This window comes from Solanum stenotomum, chromosome 10 (genome assembly GCF_019186545.1).
Source record: "Solanum stenotomum isolate F172 chromosome 10, ASM1918654v1, whole genome shotgun sequence".
Lineage (NCBI taxonomy): Eukaryota > Viridiplantae > Streptophyta > Magnoliopsida > Solanales > Solanaceae > Solanum > Solanum stenotomum.
Window position 1 is genome coordinate 5,275,443 of NC_064291.1, and position 16,726 is coordinate 5,292,168.

At 32.0% G+C, this 16,726-nt stretch overlaps 1 protein-coding gene across 2 annotated transcripts in view; it reads right to left on the reverse strand.

The window, feature by feature from the left end:
• Positions 1 to 5,965: 5,965 nt before the first annotated feature.
• Positions 5,966 to 16,726, reverse strand: part of LOC125842607 (long chain acyl-CoA synthetase 4-like) — a 17,043-nt gene continuing 6,282 nt past the window's right edge. For both annotated transcript variants that reach the window (XM_049521912.1, XM_049521911.1), the window contains exons 6-20: positions 15,100 to 15,148; positions 14,766 to 14,842; positions 14,292 to 14,331; positions 14,113 to 14,207; positions 12,314 to 12,481; positions 12,094 to 12,204; positions 11,937 to 12,024; positions 10,484 to 10,550; positions 9,924 to 9,999; positions 9,707 to 9,824; positions 8,094 to 8,339; positions 7,866 to 8,005; positions 7,055 to 7,237; positions 6,840 to 6,959; positions 5,966 to 6,125 (exon numbers count right to left, since the gene is read on the reverse strand). In XM_049521912.1, the coding sequence (XP_049377869.1) occupies positions 6,090 to 6,125; positions 6,840 to 6,959; positions 7,055 to 7,237; positions 7,866 to 8,005; positions 8,094 to 8,339; positions 9,707 to 9,824; positions 9,924 to 9,999; positions 10,484 to 10,550; positions 11,937 to 12,024; positions 12,094 to 12,204; positions 12,314 to 12,481; positions 14,113 to 14,207; positions 14,292 to 14,331; positions 14,766 to 14,842; positions 15,100 to 15,148 (1,614 nt within the window). In that variant the 3' untranslated portion in view covers positions 5,966 to 6,089. The remainder of the gene's footprint in view (positions 6,126 to 6,839; positions 6,960 to 7,054; positions 7,238 to 7,865; positions 8,006 to 8,093; positions 8,340 to 9,706; positions 9,825 to 9,923; positions 10,000 to 10,483; positions 10,551 to 11,936; positions 12,025 to 12,093; positions 12,205 to 12,313; positions 12,482 to 14,112; positions 14,208 to 14,291; positions 14,332 to 14,765; positions 14,843 to 15,099; positions 15,149 to 16,726) is intronic.

Below are 16,726 nucleotides of genomic sequence, written 5' to 3' on the forward strand. Positions count from 1 at the left end.
TCTCGACGCGAATTTTATTGTCTACACAACCAACATCGTTATAAAAATGAGTCAAATGACTCATGACTATTGCTTTCTGATGAGCACATAACAAATTTTGTAGTCCTTTAAATTTTACTAAATTTTAATGTTCAAAAAATGGGTACTCTTCATATTGGAAAGGACCATTTTATTCAATAATAATATAATATTGTGATTCACTTGTTATATCTAGCAAATGTTTGCCAAAGAATTAAATTACACATGTAATATGTAGTGGATAAAATTCTTCATTTATCAAGATTTGGTCCCCTCTTATCGTAATATAAATCCCCATGTTCGTTTTCTTGGAAATTGAAATTCATAGCTGTATTTATTTATTTTTTGATTGAAATTGACATCATGATTCATCAAGAAATAGAAAGAACAAGAAACACCTTAGACATCAAAATCTAATAAAATCACTCTTGTCTTTTCTTTTGTTCTGATTGATTCTTCAACGTTTTCCTATTTTATATTTTGTATTCATTTTAAAGTCCCGACTAATTTGAATTTATATGGTGCAATCTATTAAAAAATGGATGTTTCCTGTAGTGAGAACTAAAGGATTCTTAAAATAATTTTTTCAGTGACTAAAAATTACTCATAATAATTCGATAGAGTCGTTATGGAAAAACACCATTACTTGTTGTGGTGTTTGTAGTTGTGTTATCTTATATCATCAAAGGAGTGAAATAAAAATACATTTTTTGATAATATTTATTTTTAAAAAACTTAAGCTATTATATAAAATATATTTTATTTATTTAATTATATCTTTGATAAGCTTGTAAAAGACTACAAGACTCAGTAATGTATTAGTTTCTTAGAATTTATGTCTAGTCAAATTCAAATATATATATTAAAATAACGAGAATATTATTTATCGAATTTCGAATTGTATTTTATATTCCTATTGGAATAAAATAGAGAAGGGATAACTATGAATAGAAGAAGGGATGACTAAATTGTCTAGTCAAGTACTCAAAGGGTCACTATTTATTTTCATGTAAATGAGTTGTCAATTCTTCATGGAATAGTTTTGGAAAAAGGTATATTTTGGACCTAGAGAAAAAAAAAATAAAGGTCGGTTTGACAAATTTTATCATTTTCTATGCATTGAAACCGACCTCTGTTTGTTTTCTTATTATTTGCAGACATTTTTGCCACTTCAAATTCTTGTTATTACTAAACGTATTCTTAGTGGCTATCCAATTCTAATTAATGTATTAAGCGATTAGATTAATTGAAGTATAAGTTAGTGCTAATTATATCTTATTCATAAAGTTTTTCCGATTAAAAAATCTCAAAATTTTCATTGCTCTCGGATATATTCCTTAGATGTTCAATACATTACAAATGATACATTATTTAATGGGAGGAATGCATCTGAGAGAGGATATAGATGTATTCGAAAGGATTGAGATATATTAGAGAGGGGATAAAAATGTATCCGAGAGGGGATATGGAGTCTAAAAGGAGATTGTTGTAATTTTTTTAAATGATAGGTAATTTTAGAGATTATAATATCTTAAATTGTGTATTTTTGTAATTTTCGTTAATTTAATAACTAACAAACAATACTTGAAGTCAGTCGAATTATTCTTTTGTTGGTTCTTCACCTAGCGTCCGAATCTTTGTTTGGATTTGGGTAATTCAAATTTACATAGAAAGTTCTATTTTAGGGTGCAAAACGCTCACTATTAAAGCTGGCTATATTTTTGAAATTTGAGTTTAAAACGTCTGATTAAAAATGAAGGGATATTTATCAGGAAGGACAGAGCTAAAGGGGTGCAATATAGTTCATTTGAACTTCTTAAGCCGAAAGATTACTATGTACATGTAAAGTCTACATTATTTTATTCAATGAAAACCCTCGACACAATCCAAGAACTCTTCGCATAGTCACTTATTGGCCTTGTCTTCGAGAAATAGTTACAATTAGAAGCGTCAAAAATGAATCCAAATATACGTAATTTGTCTAGAATTTTTAGGATTAAACTCAAAATAATTTGAATTGGGTTCAATCTCAACCCATTTTAAGAGAATCTTCAATTGAGCCTAATTCAATTTTCAATTTCAACCCGTTTTAAAACTTTTTACTAAGATATGTTCCAATATTAAAGATATGAATTATTATCTATTTAACATCTTTTAGGATTTATCTATCCATTTGTTACTTTTTAAAAAAAAAATCTCGAGTTGAAATTCGAATTGTGATTATAAAAATTAAATATCACTATGTTAAAATTATTGAGATTAATCGGGTTAAATTGGGCGGGTCAAGACCTAACCCGTTTTTTAGCCCATTTGAACCCAACTCCATTTGAGCCCAAAGTAAACTTGGACGGGTCAAAACCCAACTCAATTTCAATTTCAACCCATTTTAATATCTTCAATTTCAATTCAACCAGCTCATTTGACACCCCTAATTACAATCATGAAATTTCAAACTTCATATCAATATCTTGGAGTTTTTCTTTTAGTAATTGAAGCTTTGAGCTAGCTTTTAACTATTGAGTTGAAAAGTGATTACTCGTGTAAAAAAGATTTTTTGGGATTCTGCCTTTACAAGTGGTATTGTAACTGATGCAATGGTGCCTATGGACATCTGAAACATATGTTAAAGTAATGTAATAAAGTGTTTTTCTAAAAAAGAAAAGTGAGTACTCGTGAGTTTTACCGGATGGTTAATGTATAAAGGGATTTAATATATATTTCTATTATATAGAACTGTGAAGACAACCATGACGATCAAGGGTACTTTTGTCAATTTAATAAAATTTCAAGCTTAATTTAATTGTACATTTTGCATTGAGAGTATTGAACATTCCAAAAAAATCAGCCAAAAGTTATGTAATTCCCACTTTATCCACCATTAAGTTGTTGATTTCCATTGTCACGCGTGTACAACACATTGGGAGGAGTAAAAGAAATTAATGCAAAGTTAAAACATGGACCCCATTTTTGACTCACTTCAAAAGTCTATGCATTCAAGACCACACATTTTTTTTTTTAAAAATAAAATAATTAATTTGAGTTCATATTTATTTTTGAATGTACTTACTACTTTTAATGAGATTTTTTTTCATATTCAAAATTTAAATTCGAGGTCTTTTAATCATTTTCTTTCTTAATCTGGTTCGGTCATGAAAATATAGTTTTTATTTTATTAAAAAAATGTATAATTAAAGTTGTATTTGGTTAAATTTTATGTAAAAATATAAATATATTTTTCTAAAATGGATAATACATAAATATGTCATTTAATTTGGTTTCATTTGACATCAGTGTCCTCCAATTTTGGATGTGCATAGTAGACACAAAAAATTGTATAGAAATGAACAAGTAGATACATGTGTCCTACTTGACGTCCTACGCGGTGATATAATTCATGTCTTATGCAACATTCTATGTGGCGTCTTACGTGAATTATGTCTCGTAGGACACGTTTGTCTACTTGTTCAACTTTATATTTCTATCTATTTTTCTATTATATAGAAGAGTGAAGACGACCAGGACAACCAGGGGCACTTTTGTCATTTTACCAAAATTATCAGCTTAAAACAATTGTACTTTCTGCTGCAAAATTATTGAATTTCCCAGATTACCCAACCAAGTTGCTATTATTATGATGGCCACGTGTACTTTATATCATGAAAAGCATAAAAATATCATAAGTAGCCGTAATATCTAAAAATGGTGGGACCCATTTATTAAATCAATTTATATTTCATTAACACCTTTACTTTTTGCACTAAAATAAATATAAAATGAAACAAACATGATTTAAAATGTATTAAAAAATAAAAATAAGTAGCCGTACTATCTAAAAATGGTGGGACCCATTTACTAAATCAATTTATATTTCATTAACACCTTTACTTTTTGCACTAAAATAAATATAAAAAGAAACAAACATGATTTAAAATGTATTAAAAAATAAAAATATTTACATAAAAATAAAAATTAATAAATAAAATGGATAGATAAATTAAATGAAATTAAAGTAAACTAAGAAACTAACTAAAATTTTAAATAAATAGTTTTAAAATTTTGCGAATCAAATATTAAAGAGAAATAATAAGTATTTTTCGTGTTCAATTTACGTACATTAATGATAAGAATATTTTGATAATAGAATATTTTAAATTTTAAGATTAATCAGATTGTTTACTTTGTTTACTTAATATTGCTATTCTTTTGTTTGAAATAAGAAGTTAAGAATCAGAACACATGAAAAATCAATACATTAATTAGAGAAGTAAAATAAATTTAAGTAGATTAATATTTAGAAAGAGATGACAAAAATAGCAAATGATTAATAGTAATTTTAAAAATTATGAAAAATTTTTGGAATAAGATAAAATATCTGGATGAGGAAATCAATACGATATGTAATGATCTATGTATTAAAATATCATGCTAATTTAGCATTTAATTCTAAATAGATTTTTTTAAAACAGAGAAAATGCATTTATGTTTTCAGATTGTTTGAAATTTTTTCAGTAAACTGATAAAAATAACAAAAATACTTGTTCCTATAAGTTATTGTGCATGAAAAAAGAGAACCAAAAACACATTTGTATCATGCTAAAAAAATTAAGTTCATTAAGACAAATTATGCAGATATAGAACTTCATGTAATAGTGAAACATGCTTCTTAGTTCTAATTTTTATGTATGAGTGATAAATAAAAAATATTAATCTCTCTGTTTCAATGTGTTTGTTCTATATTGACTTGGCATGAAGTTTAAGAAATTAAGGAAGATTTTTGAATCTTGTGATTTTAAATTTTAAATATGTGAAATATAGTAAATGTCTTTTAATCTTGTGATCTTAAATATGTTATGTGGAGTTGGAACTAAGAAAAGAAAAGGGACATTACTTTTTAATAGATTATAAAGAAAAATTCAACAGATTAATTGAAATGAATAGGATAGATTTCAAGATGATAATACATAATGATTCATGATTTTTATATAAGATATAATCCAATAGAACAGACAAATTAACTCTGAATCCTACTAAATTTGTGTCTTATAGTAATAAATAAATAAATTGAATATTATACTTCAGAGTTTTACAACTTAAAAAATGAATCTACCCATCGCTAATATCAATTATACTTTAAAATATTATTGGGTTAATTTAATTTAGTATTTTTATTCAGTATTCGATATTTATATTGGAGTTGCCCATTCGGATATAGAGCTCTCTATTAAGAATTTTTTTCATATCCAAAACTCAAAATTAAGATATTTAATTGAGGAAGGAGAAACACCATTCAATGCACTATATTCTTTGATGGTTATTTTTTGATATTTTTTAATACTAAATTTTTTACTAGGATCAATATTAATTAATGTTGATCAGAATGCTATAGAAATACCTTTTAATATTTGTCAAATAATGATTAATAATTGACTATATTGGGCCCGTATCACGGGCCTTAAGAATCTAGTATATATATAGTACTATCTTCAATTATTCAAAAACTAATACAAACTCATCGTTGAGAATCGATATGCGATTCTTGAATAACTTGATTGTCACTATTTTTGTTTATAGTTTAATGAGCAAACTTAATAACCCATATTTTTAGCTAGAATTCTTACAATTTTCTAGAATTCAACTTGAAAATTTTGAAATTCAAAGAACTCCAAAAGCCTATTTTTTCAATTTTCACTCCAGATCACTCACAAATATTCAAAAACAATTTCAATTTGTATTAATGTTCAAATACAACTCAATGTTCCATATACCATTTTCTACTTTGAAAACAAATATGGATTTTTAAAAAAAAAAAATTCACAATTTCTCCGTCCAAACACCCACTATTGGTTTGTGCAATAACATAATCTAATGACATAATTCAATGTGTTCCTTGATGGGTATAAACTAAAGCAAATTAATAAGAAATAAGATTCCCATGTATTACAGGGTCTGATCCAGTTTTGGATAAAACAATCTCATATTCTTTGAGTGATATGTACAGTACTAAAACAAAAAACATAAAAAGAGGTAGGTTTAGTTAAAAATAAAAGGTGCTAATTTCAAGCATTGCAAGTTCATTTAGCATCCTTGTACATGGTGTCAATCACATCCTGCACAAAGTTAAATCAAATCAGAAAAGAACAGCTTATGAAATATATTTCCGTAACGTGAATTTCATAAACTGATTGCACATAGAACGATATATAACAATAACGTAATAACAAGTATGCCTCAGGTCTAAACAGATTAGGATCGTCTATATGGATCCTCACTAGGTCCAAGAAATTATACGTCTTTCCAGACAAATTGCTTCTAGATATAGCCAAGAAAAAAATGTTAAGAACAATCTTGGGCATTGAGGATTGTTGATCATGCTATGAACAAAATAACCAATATTTCTGCTCATAAACATGAACTAGTCTTTGGGTAGTCCACGAGAAGAAAAGGACCTAGGGTCTAACTCAACTTCAAAAGTTAGTTCACATGGTGAGAAATGCCCAAGACCGAGACAATAACCCTTTCTCTCAACCAATGAGGTACATTTTAACAGTAAATGTCGACAACGGGTATAAGAACACAAGATTATTGGTCATATGTCTACTCCTCTTATATCCATTAAAATAATATTGTTAGCTAGGCGAAGGAACATGCAACATCCTGTTTTCCCCGCAACAGACGAATATAATAGCAGTGAAATAAGAGGAAGACAAAAGAGAAAACGGAAATGCTTGGATGTGGACCAAGAACACCAATGACTAAGCTTTAGTCCCCAACAAGTTGGAGTTGTCTTGATAAAGGACCAATCTTGATCAAAGAGAATTTACCTTGTAGTATTTAAGCAATTGTGGTCTTTTCTTCTTAAATGTTGGAGTCAGGAGGTCACGTTCCATGTCAAATGGAACTGGATCAAGGTGTAGAGCTTTTATGAACTCAAATCCCTTCAGCTGCAAAGAAAATGAGTCATGTTTACCTAGGCTTGCATGTTTCTGCAAAACATCAAATTATGAAAAACAGCCATGGAGGCCGAAGAGAAACTAACCTTCTTTTCTTTTCCAGCTTTTGTGAGCTCCCCTAGTATGTGCTCTTTCACCTTTGAATTTTCACATAGGGAATTAAAATCCCCTGAGAGGCCATTCTGTTTGGCCCATTTTTCAACCTGTTGTTTACTTGGATTAACAACAGCAACAAGGAAAGACTCAAAGCTGCTCCCATATACCCATACCTGCAGCCAATCAAGAAGGAAAAAAAACTGAGAATCTAGAGTCTAAAGTGGATATAACTGTGTTACTACTAGACCATATTATCTAATCCTAGAGAACCAATAATGCAGCTAGCGCTATTCAGAGCTAATCGACCCTTCAAAAGTTTGTCAATCAAGATGAGATGCAGCATGAGCTGAAGAGGCTCGAGCTCGACTAACTAGAGATGATGAAGGCTTCTATCTCTATAGAACATTAAAATAATGAGCAGGTTTACGGATATGCTCTATTCTTTATGAATATTCGTTGTATTATGCCCAAAAACTTTCTATCAAACATTAATAGTGAGCATGGCTAACCATGAACAGAGTGAAGGGTGGCCCAAAATTATATATGCATCCCATCTCATCATTACAGAATTAAGTAAACATTTGTCAATTGACAATGAAATATATTTGCATAAAGAATGAGATTTTAGAATGAATAATGCTTCTTTCTTTTAACAGCATAGTGTTCACACAGATAGATCACAGGCAGTGAACACAGCAGATGGAAAATTTCTACCTTATTTGTTCAGAAAATAAATTGCACTCACGAAGTCACCAAGTTGCTATAGTTAAGAGGCCAATGCACCTAATTGGGATTACTTACCGAGTCAATAACAAGATTATTGCCAAATACATTCTCCAAATTTTCGACTGCAACATATTCTCCTTGTGATAGCTTGAAAATATTCTTCATGCGATCAATTATCTTCAAGCTACCATTTGGTTGCCACTCACCAATATCCCCTGACAAGATTTTTTGGAGCAAGTTCAATTAAAAAATTTAACAAGTGGGACAGTTATCAGTTCAAGCAAATTCTTTTTCCAGAAAAACCTGTATGGAACCATCCATCAATCAAGACTTCTTTTGTCAGATCCTCACGCTTGTAGTAACCAGAAAACACAGTGTCTCCCCTCACACATATTTCTCCACGTGGTGTGCTTGAAAGAGCATCATATTCCATTTCAGGAACGGACACCAAGCATACATCCACATTGGGCACCGGAGGACCAACCGTACCAAGCATATCAAACTGGTTTGGTAGTGATACAAATGTACCAGCACATGTTTCAGTAAGACCTAAAAGTAAAATGCTGAATCATCAGCTTTGGCAAGAACACACACTAGCAAATCATCAGGAACAACAATCCAACTACTTAGGCAATATAAAGAAACCAAAGAATTTCTCATCCATATTTTAAAAATCTAAAATAAGATTACAGTATAGACATAAATGACAGCTAAATGTATACCTATCACTATAATTTATCCGAAGTTGCTTCTTTATGTTCAAAAACGGTTTGCAAGATGAGTTATGTTCTTATGTCCAAATCTAGCAACAAATGACTTATCTAACCAGGACCATAAATCTACTTGGCATACCACTAACACTTCATTATTGCTTCACAAAGTTTCTAGATTCAAACTGCACATACTACAAAGAATACTGCTAAATATTGACTTAGAGTTTTCCAATAAGTCTATACAAACAAATACCTTAAGTAATTTACTTAAAATTGTTTGTTACATCGAATAGTTATAAACACCATTTTAATTATTTCCTCGACTTTACCGAGAGAGTTATTTTTTATCTTATATCTTGCAAAACCGGCTCTAGTCGGCCCACGTGGAACGAACCCAAGACCACCCAATGTCCAACACACGTTTATTCGTGCAGAACAATAAAAGCCAACAATCTCTCAATACTGTCAAAAGTATGCATCAAATTTCAGCTAAGTTAACATTATGATGACAGATGAGTGCAGAGGAAATTTGAGAGGAAGGTTTAAGTTTTAAATCATAGGGAAACAAACATCACTTATTGAATATAACATGTTGGGTCTACGGAGAGATGATGTCAAATTCATTTTATTAATATCATTATGGTAATAGATGTAGGCTTAGAGAAGTCTCTGGTTAGTTATGTTGCTCGGACTTTTCAAAATTGTCAACGGGTGCATATTGGATTCTCCAAAAGTAGTGTTTTTTTGGAGAATCCAACACGGATGCGGCATTGAAAGTAAAGAGTCAGCGCAACGTGGTCAAAACTGAGAATGAGCTCATAACTTCTGCCAAGTCCCAGTACTTGGCAAATGTCAATAAATTACTCCGCATAGAATACAAGCTACAGAAATGCCAAATTTCAGAACAATTCAAGCAGAAACCTAAATTACCATGCTAGATTTCTTTCTGTAAAACTGCAATAGAAGCTTTTCTGCCGAATAGTTTAAAAGGTTACTTATTTCAGCTATAGTCAACACTCAGACAGGACAACTACTGATGTCACTTATGACTAGATTATAAACCATGAGATATATCACATCTTTTTACAAAAAAAAAAAGTAAAATAACTAAGCAAATTAAGCCTATTGATTTTTTTCGGGATGGAGTAAGACAATAAGTTTAACACCATAGATCGAATTGATGTGAGGATTAGAATAAAATACCATATCCTTGAAGAACATGAGCACATGCTACAACTCGCAGAAAAGCTTCTACATGAGAAGAGAGGGGTGCTGCTCCAGATAATATAAGGCGTACTTTGCCTCCTAGCCCATCTCTTACCTAAGAAATCAGCAAAAGCAACCAAATTTTCATATCTAGTGGTACGACAGGAAGCAAATTTAGAAGATGTATTAGCTGCTGCAAGAGTATCTACACCACCTTACTGAAAACAACTTTGTCAGATATTGGAGATGCTTCGTGATACTTACACCCATCCTTCAAATATTGAAGTTTTCTGCAGAATTAAAAAATGTAGGTAAGGTAAAGGCTCCAAAAGAAAATGCCTCAAATGAGTTCCAATATTCATATTAAACCAAAAACTGGGAACGAATTTCTTCTCAAATATACAGAATGCAGCCAATTGCACTTCTATGGAAAATCAATTCAAAAATGAAAAAGCTTGTAGTGACTCACTGAACTAATCTCTACATTTGGAAGTAGCATAGAAAGTGCTAGAATTGTATAAGAGTACAGGTATAAATCCAACAACGTGAAACACCTATATTATGCCAGACAAGTAAAATGGTATTTCCAAAAATCAAAAGGGACCATCATCAGATGCATCTTTTTCCAACCATAGATACAGTGCCTTCCCTGGCAACAGATACACATTAAGACAATTGAAGCACGTCAAAGCTCAAACGTCGAGTTTAAAATACTGATGTTTGCATCAACAAAAAAAGTTGCCATCTCTTTGAGAAATATGAAACAGAACTTACCGAGCATATGCAATATTGAACAGGGTGCTTCTTAGCCGACCCCCTGAAGAAATTTTCTGTTGCAAACCTGAGAATGCTCATTGCAATTAGTCAAATGACCCAGAATCTTAAGACTCAAAGTGCACAAAGTCAAAAGCATACTTGAGAGAAAGAAGCAAATTCCACAGAGAACAACAATAAATCCCACATCTTATTGTCTCTAATAACAGAAGATGATTGTATCCTTATTATTGCGTGAATAACCTTATCTAAAAGCTTAAACTGTTAGATAAGATAAGATTGTTATGTGCTTATTATATAGCTGCAATACACTTCATTGTGTGGGGATCTAATTCTTTTTCTTAAGTCGAGCACATTGAAATTTTGTTGATGTGTGGCAGTGACTCAGGCTTAGGACATCGGTTTGTTCTGATTTATATTCAAATCTGAGGGAAGAAGAATGGAGTGAACTGACTTGTTCCTAGTAAAATAATTTATAGAAAGTACATGTTTCCATAGGTGTAAAAGTATTATAGAAAAATGCACTTCATATGTTATGTGTTATACTGTTACTTCTACTTGTACTAAAACTCTTTAATAGTGTCTCAATAATTCAAGCTTCTGGTAGACACAGTTTCATCAATTAACCGATATTGTCAGTAAATAGCACACAACATGAGCCTTAAGCATTTATAATGTGGGTTAGCTCATCCATAATTGGGGTAAAACAAGTACCAGCTTAAAGTAAATATCTAATAAACCACGCCCATGGATAACTCCTTAGTATCTGCTTTCACACTTGTGATGGTTCCTGATTATCCGTCGGAATCTAGGTACTATTTCTCCACTCATGGCATCTTTCTGCTCCTTAATATGATGGTGAATAGTTTGTATTACTTTGTAAGCCATAACACACCAACTTCTGCAAGATAATTCCAAACCTCTAAAAGAGTTACTATCTGGAGCACAAGTGTTTCTAACCCTCATATTTTTCATGGCATCCTTCATTTCCATAAGCATAATCTACAGCGTAGCTAAAGTTTATGTCTTGCGCTAATGTGTGGAGATCTGTAAAGTTATAGAAAGAACACTTGTAGTAGCATCTAAGGATGTGGCTTATTGGTCAATAAATCAAATTCTAGTAGAGGAGAAAGGCATTAGGTGATCTTTTCTCATTTGTCTAAGCATTGGCGGGTGGAGTTACTCAATACTTGTGTTGACAGAGGTTGCAGGTATCCACTGAAATAGTCGAGGTGCGCAAAATTTGGCTCAGACATCATTGTTATATAGAAAAAATAATGCTTCTATTATTAATTTTATGTCTACACACTTTCTGTGTAAGTCACATCTAAAGTACATTGGTATTCCAGTAAAACAAATAGATTTTCATAAGAAAAGGAGGTCAACATTAGTAATTGGGTGGAAAGGTTTGAAACTTTATATGAATCAATTATAAGGGAGGGTAAGATATTACCTGAATATATTCTGTCTAATACCCGAGGTACCGCACAGAAGACGGTTGGTCTCAGCTCTCCAAGGTCTTCAGTTAGTAATTTGACATCCTGCAAACATGATAAGAAATGCATAAGATAAGCTCTTACAACATTTCATGAAAGAGATGGACATCTTACCCCTCGCCAAAATCCTATTGAGGCTCCATGCCTAATGAAACATTCTTCAATCGCCCGATCAAAGATATGCGCCAAGGGAAGATATGAGAGATATACATCATTCATTGTCAGCTGCAATACAAAAAGGTTCGATAAAAGTTGAGACATATTTTCAAGCAAAAGTAAAACTCTCAGAATGCTTTACCAAAACACATGCAAATAAAAAGAAGATATATCTCACCGCCTCATTTACACTCTCAAGAAACCGCTTCACTCCAGCTATAAGAGTAACAATGCTATTATTTGAGATCATCACACCCTTGGGTTCTCCGGTTGTTCCACTGGTATACATTATTGTACAGATATCATTCTTCTCTTTCAGTGGAAGATCATACTGATTTTTGCTTCCCTGCACATATTGAGAAGTGTGATGTTTAGCTTAAAGAATAATCAAGGTTATATAAGTATGTGATGTTCAAAAAAATGTAGGGGAGTGGTGCATCAATCATTATATTCCCAGTGAATGAACTTCTTGCTGCCTAAAAAGTTTTAATAAAAACAATCATTTCTTTGTCCATAGTTTGTGTCTAAGCCCCCCACACATTTATTGAACAAATTCTCTCTATAGGCCAAGCATATAGCAGTATTAGGAAGTGTGGAACTAGACGTCATCCCAGAACCTGTGCCTTCGTAATTTTATATACTCTCTCTATTTCAGTTTGTTTGTCTTACTTTCCTTTTTAGTTTGTTTCAAAAAGAATGTCACTTTCTCTATTTAATAACTCTTTACCCCCAATATCTTACCCGACATATTTAAGACCACAAGATTCAAATGACATTTTGGTACATTGCACACATCTTTAGTTTAAGACCACAAGATTCAAAAGTCTTCTTTATTTTCATAGACTATGTACCGAGTCGAATGAAGAAAAACAAATTGAAACGGAAGGAGTAATTAATTTCCTATCCTCCAACTTATAGGGGACTATTTCTTCACATATTTTTCTATGATCCAGTGCACAGACAAACATGAATATTTTGATAGTAAATGAAATTGACGAGTCAACTGGATGACTAACAAGCATGCACAAACAAAAATCACCCAAACTGCTTGGTGAAATTTCTGCAGAAACTTGAAAATTGTGAAGCTAGAACCCGATACCTAACTAGCTTTTCGTAAGTCCCTAGTCTTATCCGATTAACGGAAGCATAATTCACCAGTTGGAAGGAACGTAGAAAAACAAATAGAATAAGAGATCATCCAGAGCAAGTGTTATACCAAGGCAATCTGAATGAACCATAAGAACTCCTAATTAAGGTTTGAGTCTCCCAACCCAAGAAACATCCTTTGACTTCATCTCAAGCAGAACCTTCCTGAAGTGATCAACTAACCTATTGAAAGAAAATCTAGACTAGTGTATGATTTAACCAATTCACTTTGCTCTCAAGGCGATTGCTGAAATTGCACCATCTTCAAAACAGAGCGAGAAGGATTTGATATGTTGATATTCAGAAAGATCGAGATTAGGAAAACTATCATGCATGAATACTGATAACATTACTAAGAAAGTCAGGGGAAGGAAAAGTTCAATTTTACTGCCAGCTAGTCTATATAGGTTCTTCTTAGCAGGTCATTCAACAAAAGTGTTAAACTTACTACAATTTTACCAAACTATTGGAAACAACATACCCAGAATAATTATCAATTTCATAAGTTGCCCAACATCTAAGAATAGAAACATCAAGAATAAATGTGGAGGAGAATTTGAAAGTCAATTCTGAGACGAGGAAAACCTAGAAAAAACTGAAATAATGAAATATTAAACAAAAATGTGTAAATTGGAATCAATCGCAAGTCAACATGTAAATCTATTTGCACTAGCTTCCGCATCCATTTTTTTCAGGATCCAAAGATCTTTATTTCCCCTTTTTGCCCCGTGTTAGAAGTCACATACAGATTACAGCACACTACTGGTAACCCTTAAATAGCCATAATAGAAATCTGAACAGAAAGATAAAAGTTGAAAAGAGAACTCTTACTACTTGCAGAAACTCATCCCAGGAATAAAGAGACACTCCAAACTTTTCAATCTCATCCTTTTGTTGGGGAGTCACTTCCCCAAAACTCACAACCGCTGTTGTTAAAGAACAGGAAACAATCGCCATTAACATGACGTATTTATACTTCCGAAAAAGAAACAAAATTACAGCTGACTTACTCTTCAAGTACTTCGCAGCATTTGGAAATGTTTTCAAAAGCTGAAAAGGCATAAGAGAACAATTCTAGTAAAAATCACACCCCTGAATGTTCAAGAACATAGCTCCAAATTCAACACTAGTAAACTTCTTAACGAACAATCTCTTGGAAAGTTATTCATGAAATTTCTCTTGTCAATTATCCAATTTATTGGAACAATTTTTTCTAAATTCTATACTAATCAAAAGTTCTAAAAATATGATGTCCAAGTCTGAAACATTTACATATTTTTAAAACAGCATAGAAGTTCAAACAGATGATACTTTGTCCTGCATGGGTGAGTTAATTTCACTTCCACACTTGATATATCAATGAGACTTGAGTAGAAAGTCATGTATACCTAGCATGGAGATCAACATGCTTAAAGAATCCCGGACATGATGTTTGAGAAGCTAATATAATATGTCTATTAAAGGTTAACTCCTAAAATGCATACCTCGGGAACTTTTTTCTCCTCAGCAAAAGCAATTGCAACCTCAGCATGGGAAATGATAAATTCCACTGCACCAGCACCTAAAGACATAAAAAGATAGTTTTTAAATATTAGTTATTAAATTGGCATGAGAATCCTTCTTCTAAGAAAGAAACTGAAAATAAAAAAGGCATATGACTGGTAAATGTGATAGCCTCTTGGTAGTCAAACTCCACCATCATGCATCACATTACAATGAGCCTAGGACATTTCTATTATTTTTAAGAGTACCAGTAGGATAATAAATTCTATCACAAGGAGAGCGTGGAACCACTATTCACACAAAGGAAATGCGTACCCAAGGTGTCGTACAGAGGGACACAGTAAAGTCCATGAGCATTGCATGCCTGCATTAAAAGGTTGCTATCAGAGACAATAAGAATTACAGACGATGTCTTATTTCTAACATCTACCCTAGCAAACAATAGATATTATAAACAGAAACAAATAGAGAGTGAGCAGCGAAGATAGGATCACAAATAAATGAAACCCAGATAAACTGAAAGTGAACTTGGAAATAAGAGCAGTGAGAGAAGAGTTTTTTTTTTTACTTCTCTGGTAGTTTAAATTGAATTGGATTTATACAAATATATCGTACTTTATTTAAGGAAATCAACTGACATTCCTATTGTGGCACAAATTTCAAGCAATTTAATAATATAGATGTACTGATGTAGTCCAAAGATCTGTTTCTTTGTTTCATAGAGCAAAAAGTCATCCTTATTATGGCAGAATACTGATATTTTTGGAGCATGAAGGGAAAGTGTGGAAATAAAGAGGACTGGTATAGAAAAAAAGATGTGTGATAGAATTTAACAAATTGAAGGATCCAGAATCTAGATTGAATAAAAAAAGTGTTACCAAAAGGAAGCATGAAATAATCCATAAGTTGAAGTAGGTACACAACTCATAAAAAAACTGAAGGGAGGAAACTATGTTCAATTCAAAGAAATGGACTTGCTGATATCACATAATTAAATGTTCAACCAATTTACATAATACTAGAAACTAGTAAATGTAATAAATAAGCCAATAGGATCCTCATTTAGAGGAAAAATGGAAGCTGTTAATGAGTCCCAAACCCACGTTCTTATCCAAGTATTTGATAATGCTTAAAAGTGGTGTTTATTCATGTCAATTAAGATCTCTGATTGAATAACTTATAAAAGAGTTAAGACAAGTGATCATTCAATTGAGCTTAGTATTAAGGAAAGAGAGGAAAATGGACGTGACATTCAGCTTTCAAAAATTTATCACTAGCATCTTCAAAAACTGTAAAGATAGCTAGAAAGAACAACTGATAAGTGTTGGGAAAAAGCGGACAAGCACAAAAATATATATGGTAAAAGTAATGGAAATAAAATGGGAAAATAATGACACCAAGAATTTTACGTGGAAACCCTTCTAAATAAGGGAAAAACCACGGGCCAAGAGGAGCAACTGATATCACTATAGTAAGGAATTTTACACTGTATAGTCACGAATACAATACTCAAAGTGACTACTACACACTCAAAAGGAATAACACTCTTTTGATTTCCACCTTACTAAAATATCGCTCACACTCTATTTTTCTTCACAGACTATTTTCTTATATAGTCTATGGAAGCCTCACAGCTCTCTAAATATTTTACTCTCTCTGTGAATTGGTGTGTCTCAAATGAGGAGCCGAAGAGCTCCTTTTATAGATGCAATTGCATTGCACTATTCAAAAATCATGCCACCGAAAAATTTGCATTGCTGCAAATTTTGTTGACAAAAGAAAAAAGTTTGCAGCTATTGTTGACAAACAAATTCAGCCCTCATTTTCTTTACAACAATTGCAGCTGCAATTGTTGACCCAAAAAATTCATGGGATGGACCCCACAAATCTCCCCCTCCAGTCCCATGTACTAGAAGGAGGTATCTTCATCTTCTCAGAGAGA